General features: G+C 41.4%; 1 protein-coding gene across 1 annotated transcript in view; it reads right to left on the bottom strand.

Annotated features, from left to right (window-relative positions):
- atf6 (activating transcription factor 6) overlaps positions 1-12,209 on the bottom strand; it is a 31,316-nt gene extending 19,107 nt beyond the window's left edge. Inside the window, exons 1-8 of the mRNA XM_080032039.1 lie at positions 11,989-12,209; positions 10,961-11,043; positions 10,431-10,509; positions 9,957-10,057; positions 8,510-8,633; positions 7,894-8,097; positions 6,342-6,511; positions 19-204 (exon numbers count right to left, since the gene is read on the bottom strand). Coding sequence (XP_079888165.1) covers positions 19-204; positions 6,342-6,511; positions 7,894-8,097; positions 8,510-8,633; positions 9,957-10,057; positions 10,431-10,509; positions 10,961-11,043; positions 11,989-12,094 — 1,053 coding nt within the window. The 5' untranslated portion in view covers positions 12,095-12,209. The remainder of the gene's footprint in view (positions 1-18; positions 205-6,341; positions 6,512-7,893; positions 8,098-8,509; positions 8,634-9,956; positions 10,058-10,430; positions 10,510-10,960; positions 11,044-11,988) is intronic.
- Positions 12,210-12,907: the final 698 nt, after the last annotated feature.

Below are 12,907 nucleotides of genomic sequence, written 5' to 3'. Positions count from 1 at the left end.
TGTCATCTAGCCTCTCACCTCGCTCAGCAAGCCCTCCAGCTGCTTCTTGAGACTGCCATTCTCACTCTTGAGAACCTCGTTCTCCGACAGTGCGAATTGCAGGCGAGCTTCCAGCGAGAGCATATACTCTTTCTTCTTTTTCCGGGACATGGTCGCCGACTCGCGGTTCTTTATCATGCGCTGCTGCCTCTGGGACAACTTCGACTAAAAGACAAAAAGCACAGACAGAAGAAAACATATTTGACATTAGGTTATTAAGTCAAGTCAAGTTTCATTTGCATCACATTTGATGGTAGCATTGCACCGCCCGCCTACGTACTTCCGCTCAATTTTCATTTCCCTTCAGTAGTCAGTCTGGGCCTGCGGTATATTAGTGGGTTTTCTCCGCCAGATTTTTGGGCGGTCCAATCAGCGAACAGAGGGAGTGGCTGAGAACAATGCCACGACCAAACGTTGTGCGATTGGTTGGCAGATCCAGAGTGGCATGGGCAGACCCAATAGTTTTAAACTTCAACAGACACCTGCCTTCTAGTGAGTTAACGTTCGTCAATTGAGCGATTCCAGACCCTCTGTATGAATGAAATGAAGTACGTTGGTCTGGTAGGACCAGGCTAATTTGATGGCATCCACTCAACACCTAACCAAACAGGAAACAGGCCCGGTTATTGTGAGAAAGCAGTGAAAAAGGCCTGCCTGCCTGGGCCACTGTTGTAGATGTTGTAGATCATAGGTTCCGCTCACTCGCGTGACATCATGTTTATCTATGCTCTCAAGGGGCGTTTGGTTAGAAATGGTTTTACAAATTCATATGTGCAATCTTTCTCTGTGAAAGCACCCAAACAAGTTTCCATAGGAGAAGTGGGACAAACACACATTTAGACATGAGAAACAACATTTTACAGTCAATCTCAAAGCAGTATGTTCTACAGTATATGATAATTCACATTTACTGCTGTTTCCCTTCTAGAAATCTAACATCTACTTTTATTAACACTCGGGATGTATTTAGTACATTTAATATACTAAGGAACTCCTCACAAGAACAAGTGCAAGAAGGCAGGAGATGTTTGAAAATGGAAACATTGACATGACCGCCAGAGGAAAGCCTATGTAATAGTAAAATGGAAGAGTGGTAACATAAAAGCCAGGGTCGACTTTGTTATGCTCACCTGGTGAGAACCTCGGCCTCTGATGCTCCAGTTTACTACAGCCATAGAATAATAAAGAGACATGTTCGAGATGTGATCACAAGGTTAATGCAACACATCATGGCTTTAACATGGCCCCAAAGAGCCCTTAAGTGCACACGATTGAGCTTATGCTTGAAAATATTTACACTGACACCCTCCGAGAGGTCAGAGGTCGCTCGCAAATCCATAGTTCTATATGTGAAGGGAGACCTGTGGCACTTTTTGAGGTTCACCTCTGAGAAAGATAAACACAGGGGCATATATATTTATATTATATATAGCAGAAATGGCTGGAAAAATATACATCTAAAATAAACAAATTAGTAATTTGATATAAGCATATCAAATGGGAATCTTCCTAATCAGGGTTAGTGAGGTGAGAACTGAAATCAAGGTTTTGCACGCTATCTCAAATAGCACATTGTCTTAACGTGACCTATCTTAAAATGAACACGACCCGTGGCTGTGGTGATTATCCAAACACCTTCACTGGCCGTCCAGTCCCCCAGCTCCTCCTCTTCTGCCCCCTTCTCAAAAAAACACAAACAGGGTATATAAGCCTCTAAGATCCTGGACCTAATAGCCCCGCCGGTGATTAAGTTATTTGGATCCCTGTATTTGTGTTCTGTCTCCTGAGAAACCCCCCCCCCCCCCACCCTCCTGTCTCCCAGACCAGATCTGGGAGCCGTGCCACCAGCCAGAGCCTGGGAACGCTGCAAGTACACAGTTACCAGGGAGTGGAGAGCAGGGAGAACTTCACAGAGCCACCAGGATGAAGAGAGAAATGTGGGGCAGGAGGCAAGAGCGGCAGTTCTCAATGAATATCACTCAATGGGTCAAAAAAAACTGACACTGACTGTTTCATACTTAAAGTCTCAGCGTCAAAAGTCAAGCCATTTCCACGGTGCCCATGAGCAAGGCACATGCTCCCAGCTGATCCTGAATGTCCTGGAAAAGGGAGTACGGCTGCTCAACAACTGGCCAACAGATAAACGTATAGATGAAAAGAGAAAAAACATGCGACAAGTGGAAGAGATTCCAGCATGCCTTACTTTCACACTTGCTGATGAGGGTCTACTCTTTCCACTCAGCGTACAAAGGGTTAACTCCAGGAGGAAGTGTGTAATGAACCATTAACCTTTCCAAATGGGAGGGGAGTTTAACAAGTCATGGTGAAAACGTGTTCTGATTTTACAAGGGATCATAAACACCTTAGAACTGTGCCATGCGTTTCAACGGGTGAAATAACTGTTAACCTGTGATGTTGAATTATTTCCAGGAGCAAGTGTGTGTCGCAATTCACCCTATAGCCACTTCATTTCCCCAAATCTCCATGCAAATGCGTTGGTTAAACATGGAGGCGCATAGCAAGAGCAAGAAAGCACATGTCCCAATAGACCTAGTCTTGTGGCCGGATTTTGAATTGTGGTACTTAGGCGACAGTTAGCAGAGAAACGAGGTACGAGGTACGTTTTAGGGATGCAACAAATGACCAAATTTACATTTTCATTTTTGGTAATAGCCAGCAGGGTCTCATTTTGTAATGAAACAATGGGGTTATATGTGATGGATTTACAGTAGCTTTCCTGAGGCATTACATTGCAGAAAAGCAGCTTTAACAATAACAAAAAACAACCAGATAGCATAAACTCAAAAGTCCAGATTACTGCAATAATTAACTATTTCTTTAAAATACATCATCTGATGAAATGTTCAAATACCTAGGTGTATATAAAGCCTAGTATTCACACATGCACACGCACATGCACACACACGCATAGCTAAATCCCTGGCTGTGTCAGAGCTCGTTACATTACAGTGACCCAATCCCTGATGGCTGTTTACAGCTGTCCCAAACGTGTCGTCCTGTACAACACCTGTCTGAAGCATGTAATCGTTCGCAGCCGCTTAATGCCCAGGCTTATATATGCCAACTGCAACACAAAATACAGTACTGTAAACAACATGGGAATAGAACCCCTCAGACACACTCTAGATACATCATGTAGTAACACCTGGCACTGGCATGCCATCTTTAAAAAGCATTTTACACATCCCCCAGTCGACCAGGTCCACCACTGCACTGCAAAACAAATCACAGTGAGCCTATAAAGTGAACACAGCTGCAGCATGTCCGAACCACTAGCATACACGCTCACTCGCGCAGCATGACACGGCTCAAGTGCTTCTTGGTGGGCCGCGAAAAACATCACCGAAGTGCATCTATAAAAACATACATTTTTTTTTCATACAAATAAGCTGAAATCATAAACATTAAAATAAACTCAAACTCTATTACAGTAGTACACTCAGGGGGTTGGCAGCTCAAACATTACTTGGTCTGGTATGACCATTGGCTTGTAGTGTGTGTTTTTTGATCTGCTGACTTTATGCCTTTATTTCTCAAGTGCAATTGTTACACTACGTTTTACCATCCACCATTATAAGTGTCACTCGTTCCTACAGTGGCCGCCATTTAGCAAAACTTAGATAGTCTCGCTATCTAAGTTAACACCCTGATTTGGCAATATAAATCTTTTTCCTCACTATTCCATCTTGAGAAATTAATATAGTTCTCAGCTCCAAAAACCAAGACTTATTTGCCCCCCTGCACAACTAATGTGTTTAGTCCCTCCCCTTTAATCACCAAATAGTAAACTTTATTGACTTGGTAGCTTTACAAATGGCTGAGAGGCGTGTTTGTTTTGGCCTCTGGGCTTTGGGAATTCCTCTACATTGTTCTAAACGTCTGGCACAAAAAGTGCTTTCCCCCCAGACTTGATTATCCCCATGATTACTGGACAAGTTCCTCTCAGACACTTTATCGGGGCTCTTTTTTTACAGCCAGAGGTCAACCGTTACCATTCATAAAACAACATCCACTTTTCCAAATTTCGCTTGAGGTTAATCATTACGAAAGGGTGATGGAAAACATTGTTAATGTCAAGAAGAAGTGAGCAGACTATGACGAATGTTTTTATTTCGTGTTGATGAGTAATGCATCAGGGTCACACCGGTGATTATTCTTATAGGATAATAGTAGCTGAAAATCAGATCCATTTTCTGTGGTCGTCACAGTGTCAACACACACAAGTCGCTGCAGATGATTTAAGGGGAGATCCCACCAATGTGACACATATGGTTTTGTCCAGTTTACCGCCGGGTCAGTGTGTGAGCAAGATGGCAAATGGTGAAACAGTGTGAATGTTGAGGTCCTGCTGTTCAAGAAAACAAGACTAACAGTGGGAGAACATGTCTTCTCAACTCACTAAAGAAGATCACACAAGCTAGTCATCAAGCACCGTTCAACCTGAAACAACACCCAAAGTCACGGCATCTTTCTGACATTGCAATGGAGTCGGACCCATTGCGACTAACAGAACAGGCCTTTGCATGTTTATTCAAGTGACAAAGAGAAGAGAATCAGAAAACACATGCAAAGTAAACCAGCCCTCGGGTCTTAAAAACATTATCAGACTCTCCCACACCCACAATAAGACCAGCACCCACGAAAGGAGGGGGAGCTTTTATTGCGAGAGACCACAAGCTTGTACTATAAACAAAAGTACTGTAATTGAGTTTGCTGTTTAACCTTTTAAAATCTCTGGACCGGGCTCTGCTGAAGTTAATGGTACTACCTTCTAAAAGACTCACTGAAAGCTCTGTGCTGTTCTTTAGCAGTCATTACACAGACCTAAGACAAATGATTGTGTGAGGGAGAAATATACTGAAAATGAGGAAAATGTGTGTTTGTTTTTGCATGTGTTCTCTGTTCAATGCAGCTGTCCTGACATCACCCCGTGAATGTGCCGCACACACGGAAGCATCCACCCTCTGTCGTCCAAAAGCAGAGCGCAATGTCCTTTCCATGACAAACATTTACGCTGTCTGAAATGCATTTGCATAATGTGCATCTTTCCAATAAACCCCCCTACAGGTGCATAGAAGGCAGGGACTAATAAAGATCATCTGGGGATTATTTGTTGCTCCATAAAAGCCGCAGAGGTTCATGGGTTGTTCTTGAACCGTTACCATCATTTTAATATATAACTATCAAGCAGATGTGTGTCCTAACAACTAACACAATGTAGAATCACTTCATCTGCTTGCTACTGCTGTATATTTTTCTTACAAAGTTATACGTATTTCTTATTACAAAGAGAAAATCCTTCACTATGACATAATAGATTTAAATGAAGAAATATTCCTGTTATTCATTCACTTAAGAAGGGAGGTCCCATTTGCGTCTTCACTGACTGACATGGTCCGTGCAGTTTAATAATTACTTTTCCGTAAGTGTGGAAAAACACATTAACAATCATAAATAAATAAATAAATAGAAAATGGTAGTGTTTTTCTAAGTAGACATTAAAGTTAATGGTGTGTGAAATGCATACTAAAAATAGCGCACAACGAGAGAGTTAATATTGGACAGGATCCAGTCCCAAGTGTGAACATGGCAACCCCGACATCATAGTTACTGAAAAAAAAGGCAAGTGCATGCACGCCCGAGCAGCTGCACACAAGGCAAGCCATCACATGTTCCATACAAACAAACACAACTGTTGCTGATGATGGTACTATGTCTGATGCAGAAGGCCATGTCTATGACAAATTGCAAATCAATTGGGCACATTCTTAGTTTGGCAGCCGATTAAAAAGTATGACGGAGACGATGAGAGAACAACTAAAAACTTGCCAATAAATCACTGTGGTATTTATTTATGAGAGTCATGTGTGCACAGACTAAATGTTTGACAAGGATTTTGTCTCTGAAGTTTTATTTGTGCAATCAGATGTCCCTTTAGACCTGTAAGGGTTTTACGACACTGCTTACTGTCATGTATGTTACTGTATTCCCTGACTTTGAATGTGAAAAACAGTAGACTATGTTGGGGTGTAACCAATTAATGCAAATTGAACGTTCTGAAAATATGCTTAAGACCCTTTATCACATTGCATCTTTTACAGTTATGCAGTTTTTCCTTTTGTATGTATTATATTATTATTATTATATAGTTTGTTGGTTTTGACTGATTATGAATAAGTGGACATTTGACCCTTATCTAACATATCCTCTGTGTTAATATCTCAGTGCAGTTCAACAGGCAGGAAGATGTCATTGATAAAAAGAGTGTGTGCTGGACTCACGTCGTCATCGGAGGAAGGGGATCGCAGTGTGGCAGAGACCAGCGAAGGAGCAGCCACAGGGACGGGCCTGTCCTGGCTGAGCGTTGGCATGGCGACCAGATTGGCGGTAATGGTCTGCGGCGTCTGGATTTGTAGCACCTGGCTCGACGGAGACAGCACTATAGCATGTCCTGTGAAAGAGACACACAACACATACACATCTTCAGAATTACAGGTCTTAGCTATACTATAATCATGTTATACCTGTATGATTAACGCCGACACTGGATAACATTGTGATTATTATTTGCATCTGTCATTTTTTTTCCCCCCACTAAGGTTTGTGTTTATTTCTTCACCCACAAATTTTTCATGGCATCTATAAAGAAAAATTACTTTAAAACAATATTTTACACAAGCTGGAGGAAAAACTGCTGTTGGAAGAACCTTCTGCTGCAGGTGGTACAACCCCCCTCCCCCTTCCCTTTCCCCTCCCTGACCTACATTAACCCCTCTTCTTTAACAGGACTCTCTGTTTTTAACGTACAGGTGGAAAAGATGTTTACCACCTCGACCACTTAAACTTCCACATTCCAAAACGAGAGGTGAGCAAGTTTTATGTGCATGGACACACATAAACATGCACGTGGGCCCACTTTCATAATGGATTATGGCCCGAAACAAAGAAACTACCTCAACATAACACAATATTGCCATTCCTCTATAAAACGTGACAGCATCAGTAAATATCGCTTATTCTATTCTCCCATTGGCATGATGCACAGGGCTCATTCCTCAGCTGTGAATATGGTAAAACTAAATAACACTAAACAGACTTGACTTCTATCAGGGCTCCTAAACTTGGATGTCTTGGCCCCAGCCGTCTGCCATCTTGGCTATTTCACAGGAGAGCCAAGCTCAAATTCAAGTCAAGAGAGGTCAGACACTCCACCCACTTGGGTCCTAGTCAATGACATGAGTATTTACTTTGGCCTGGGTGCTGCTGATGTAACACACAGAAGACCAGGCAAGCCAAACCAAACCCCACCAAACAACATGATAATGACTTAAATCCATGAAACACGCAAAATCACAAAACATCCCATAAATAGTCTCTTGGTTTACAAGTGGGTTATAAAGAAAAAAGTTTTTGATTTATAGGCATGAATGCTTGTTCCCAGTGAGGTTATTTGACATATTTTTCCGAGTGAAGTTTGACATATCTTGGATACAAAAAGGGAAAAAGCCAACATCATAATGTTTGATTTAAGTATCATTACTGGACCATTAAGCAAAATAGCACAGTGCAGTGAGGACTTTAGACTATTGATGAGCAGAAACTAAGGTTATAGCACCCTCTGCTGGTAAAGACACCACAATTAAATGATCGTCTAGGCACAAACGAAAGCAAAATTCATCAGCAAAGAAAGACAAACATTGCTAATATCATCGTCATCTCTAACGAAAAGCAAAACACTAAGAGTTAAGAAAAACACATTTTGCACGCTAATAAATCCAGTGCACGACTAGTCTGATGCAATACATTGTGATATGAGGCAATGTGAGCTCTGACCTTGAGGGGGCGCTGGTTGGATGTTGATAGGAGCCTGTTTGACCACAGGCAGCACAGTGGTCTGCAGGGGCTGGAGGATGATTGTCTTGGCCTGCAGGGAAGCTGCTGCATGAGCCAATGGCAAGGCTGTAATCAGAGGCCTTGGCTGGATAGAAACCTTTGGGCCGATTTGAATGGGCCTCTTGACTGGCTGAGCTTGTTTGACTAGTGTTAGTGTGTGTGTGTGTGTGTGTGTGTGTGTGTGTGTGTGTGTGTGTGTGTGTGTGTGTGTGTGTGTGTGTGTGTGTGTGTGTGTGTGTGTGTGTGTGTGTGTGTGTGTGTGTGTGTGTGTGCGTGTGCGTGTGCGTGTGCGTGTGCGTGTGTGCGTGTGCGTGTGTGTGTGTGTGTGTTAGGGGAGGGGTGGAAGAAATGAGAGATGAACATGTGATTTTGGTGAATATAAGTAGGTGAATACAAGTAAAGGCTGATTAAGTACAGGTTTCCACAAACAATTTGTTTTAATTGTTTTCTAATGGGCGACCACTTTTTTTCCTCACATGATTTTTTTTGGCACAAAGCGTTCAAATGTAGTAGACAGACTAAGGAGTAGATGTGTGGTGGTGATAGACTGCCTCACCTCGTGTGGTCTGGCTGATCCTCTTTGGAGCTTTCTTAGCTGGGTGAGAGACTGTAGAGTAACCACTGGAGTCTGAGCAGATTGAAACAGGAGAGAGTTGCGACAGTGGAGACAGGGCCTCGTCCTAGATGGGGAAATCAGAGAAGTTATTTGTCTACTAGACTCAGTCGGGACCTGCATTTCTCTTGACGTCAGTAGTAAACAAAAGCATGGTTGCACTTCAGTGACCTCTAAAAGGGAAATTTGAATGAAAACAAACCTCCTACAAAAGTTTGAATTAAAAGTGAAGTAAGCGGTTTATTTATGTTAATATAAGTGTTAAATCGCTCTTTATTCATACAGTGATCATTTACATAATGTGCGCGTTTCATAAAGCCGATCTCAGTCAGCTGCTCTGCATGTAATCGGCAAATAAACTTTTCGGGGGATCCCGAAATTAATATCCAATCACAAGAGAGAACGCTACAAACCGACACCCGTCTCACTCATGGTCTCACTGCCGGTGCACGCCAGAGCGACAGATGGGTGAATGTGTATGCTCCTACAATGGCGGAGCAGGTAAAAATCCTTCCAAATGTCTGTTTTGATGGTTTTAATCATGTTTTATCACACTTATGGATCTGAGATGATGCTAGATAACTCGCTGCTTGAAGACCGCAGTGCATTAATGTGGTGACGTAGGGACGAGCGAGGGGACTGCTAACTGCAGTAACTGACAGGAAGTTAGCTAAAAGAACCATTCCCCTTACAGCACCTTTAAGTTGAATCTTCTGCCTCCTGAAAATGCACAGTTCTAAGCTTCTTACCAAAACATTAAGTGAGAGTAGCTACAGTATATGGTCCATGATAACGTCAGAAAGTACAAGAGACTACCTGACAAAATGTGATTCATCATGTCCTGTCCATGTTTCACAATGTCACCCAAATACTATGTTTCAAAGTATATGTACATTACTTGAATGAAGTGTCCTTGTCGATATTCAAAGATTGCAGTGAGTAGATGAATGTGTGTCCTTGGAATCAGTCAACGTGATTCAGTTAGCAGACGGTGTTGGATGTAACCCTGGTCCTTTTTTTTTTTTTTTTTTTTTTTGACATACTGCGAAAACATCTGCCTGCTAAATTATGCTAATGTCGCTGAAGTTGTCAGCACCTTTTCTTTCTTTTTTTCTTTCTTGAACGAGACTCAGACAGGGCAGCAAATTATTAGTGTGACAAGGTGTTTAAGGCTTTTGTTAATAAGTGTCTCAAGTGTGCGCGTGGCAATCCGAAAAAAAAGCAAAGAGCGGCTGTCAATGTTTGAACACCATCTGGATGATAAAACGCTGCACCACGAGAGGGGCACATATGTAAATATTCACATCCTGGAAACAGTGGGTAAAATTTGCATTGGAAATAAAAGTCAACTGCCAGAAGGACAAAGAGGAGTTGAACACGGGCGACTTACTTGTAAGGAGTATGATGGGGACAGGGCTTCCACAGAGGAAGGAGAGGGGACAGAGCTCAGAGTGTGGGCAGGTGACAGAGAGTCCACGCTCACCTCACCATCTGGACCCACAAGGACACAAAGGCACAGAAAAAAAATGTGTCACATAATATGAAGGCTTATCAGCATAGGCCAATGTGATTCACTATCGCTGCATATTTACACACATTTTTCCAACAACCTTTTTACAGCTCTTACATTACTCAATGGATACCTTAAAATAGTAAAAACAAAAGACACTGACTGATCATTTGGAGAGCTCTCTATTCATTTTTTTTTACAGAGCTGTATATTCCTTATTCCTTGGGCATAGACCACTATGTCCCCATTAATACAACCCTGATTGTTAAGCTATTATATCATATTGACAATGGTCTTATTTTTAAAACAGATGTACATGTTCACACAGCTGACATCATGTGTTGCAGACAGTACCTGTGCAGGTGCTGCTTGAGTCCAGTTGATTCCACAAGTGCATGTCGATATCAAAGTCCAGGTCTGGACCCGCACAGGCCTGAGAACACCAAACACACATGCTTTTTAAACAACAGACCTCATCAGGATGCATGTATGGAAACAAAGGCATTGTCAGGTGAAAAGTCTAAGCAATGTGCTTGTAAAATCTTTATATATTTTTTTACAAGCCAGTTGTTATGTCATTTATAGAAAGCAGAGCCAGAGAACATCAAATGTCCAAGAAGCAGTCCATAAAACTCTCGTAAAAATTGCTGGCCACAGTTTGCCTGAAACCTAAACAATCTGCGTGCATTGCTACCGTTTTTGCATCACATGTCCTTACTGAACCGAGTCTGCAACAGGGTTAGCGTATGATGCAATTATATCTCCCTCTGCAATCCAACCAATTTCTCAGTTACTTTTCAGGTTTGTCCACTTTTAATGCAGAACTTTCAGTTTAGTTGTACAATTTTCCCACCATTTGCAAAATGACAGGACGGGTTACTCACGTAGCCAGCATTCTCCAGGGCATCCAGCAGCTCATCCGCTAGCTCATCCCCCAGGTCACCCAGCTCATCAAAAGGGCTAATGTCTGTGTAACAACAAGCACTCAACATCAAGTCAAACTGATTTTGATCCATTGCACAATCTGAGAAAGAGACCAATCATGTCTATGGATATTCAAAAAATACTTTGAAGTGTAATCAGTCAAATATGGCTTAGTTTAATACAATTATAATTTAGAAATTAACTGGCAAATACATTTTATGAATTATTGTGCATTTTTTAATTGTGACTAGATCATTTTTTCTAATTGTATGAATGTAAAATGTCTTTTGATAGTTCTATTATTTTTGTTTCTGTTATAAATCCAACATTCACATACCATTATTGTCAATAAATATAGACAATGCACAACGCCTAATACACACATATGCAATACAGCACAATGACGGAACTCACAAAAACAGTAAGTGAAAATGTAACAAAATAAAATATAATTCAAAACAATGGTGTTGTTTTTAACCTGCTTTTTAATTGATTTGTTTAGCATTTATGGGTGGTATTGTTAAACAGTCGTCGCTTAAGCTTGTTCCAAAAACAAGTACAGCAAACCATCTTTCAATATGAGAGATGCAAGTCGAGAGCCGAGAGCATTAAGTGCACTGTTCCTAAAATAGCCTTTACTGTCTGCAACCTTATTGTTATTACTATTATTTACACTGATGTTACATCAGGCTTGACGGCTAGCTACTGCTAACTGCTAACACACACACACACACACGCACGCACACGCACGCACGCACACACACACACACACGCACACACACACACACACACACACACACACACACACACACACTCCTCAGACGCCTGAACTAAGGTTTCTGAAACGGTAACGTTGTCAAAATGTGTACTAATGGATCAAATGTCTTAATTATATCCGTTATATCAATTAGTAGACAGCCACATCTGCCTGCTTCCTATGTTGGACTTTCTAGAAAGTGTACGCTAACGTAATTTAATCGACGCTTACCCCATTCTCCTCCATGGTCGATGGACATGGTGCCTGTCTCGCTATCCATCACAGGGTTAGGGTATTGTTGATGCTTTTCGAAGTCTAATGTTAAGCAGGACGACATCCTCTTTTGAATTCATTAGTGAATTGTCTTCAACGAACAACTGGCGGCCAAGTGGTTGCTCCTATGACGGTTCGTATTGCAGCTGTTTGGCAGGAAACTTCCCCTTTTAGATACACGTCTGACTTTACCGTCAATCTACGAGTGCCGTCGAGGGACGAATGTGCGGAAGAGCAAACGCAAAAGGTGCCTCTAACTGTAAACTGGTGCTGCCTCATCAGACCACAGGGAGGCAGGAAAGCACTGCAGGCAGTGTGTTGCATGGTAAGAAAATGTTTTTGTGTATCAATGTGTCCGTTCATTTGACCTCTCTGTTCAGAGGATAAAAGTCACTGAGGTCATGAAAGAATAACTGAGAAGATGTATTAGGCTAGGCTGAATGATGATAGGCCTATAGCCTACTAGGCTACATGTTAAATAGGCTATGAAAAATGTAGATTATAATTTAGTTTAGTTTAGTTTAGTTTAGTTTAGTTTAGTTTAGTTTAGTTTAGTTTAGTTTAGTCACACATCATCATCTTGTCATTAAGAAATAATTGTAATAATACACTTAATGGCAATGCAGGTATGTATGGTAGGATAAACAAGACATTTAGCATAATAGACACAATACACGGAATAAACAAGACAGTAAGACACAATTCACAATACACACAATAGACAAAAATACAAACAAATAGACACAAAACAGACAAATACCACACATATGGGTTATATGTTTTATTAAGTATATTATATTATGAACAATCATTAATCACAAGAGCAGTTTTTATCTTAAGGTTTTTCTTGAAGACTGAGATAGAATGGTTTCAAGCT

The sequence above is a fragment of the Ammodytes marinus genome, assembly GCF_949987685.1.
Source record: "Ammodytes marinus genome assembly, chromosome: 8".
Classification (NCBI taxonomy): Eukaryota; Metazoa; Chordata; class Actinopteri; order Uranoscopiformes; family Ammodytidae; genus Ammodytes; species Ammodytes marinus.
Note: the sequence above shows the minus strand (reverse complement) of the source record. Positions and strands in the feature narration are given on the sequence as shown.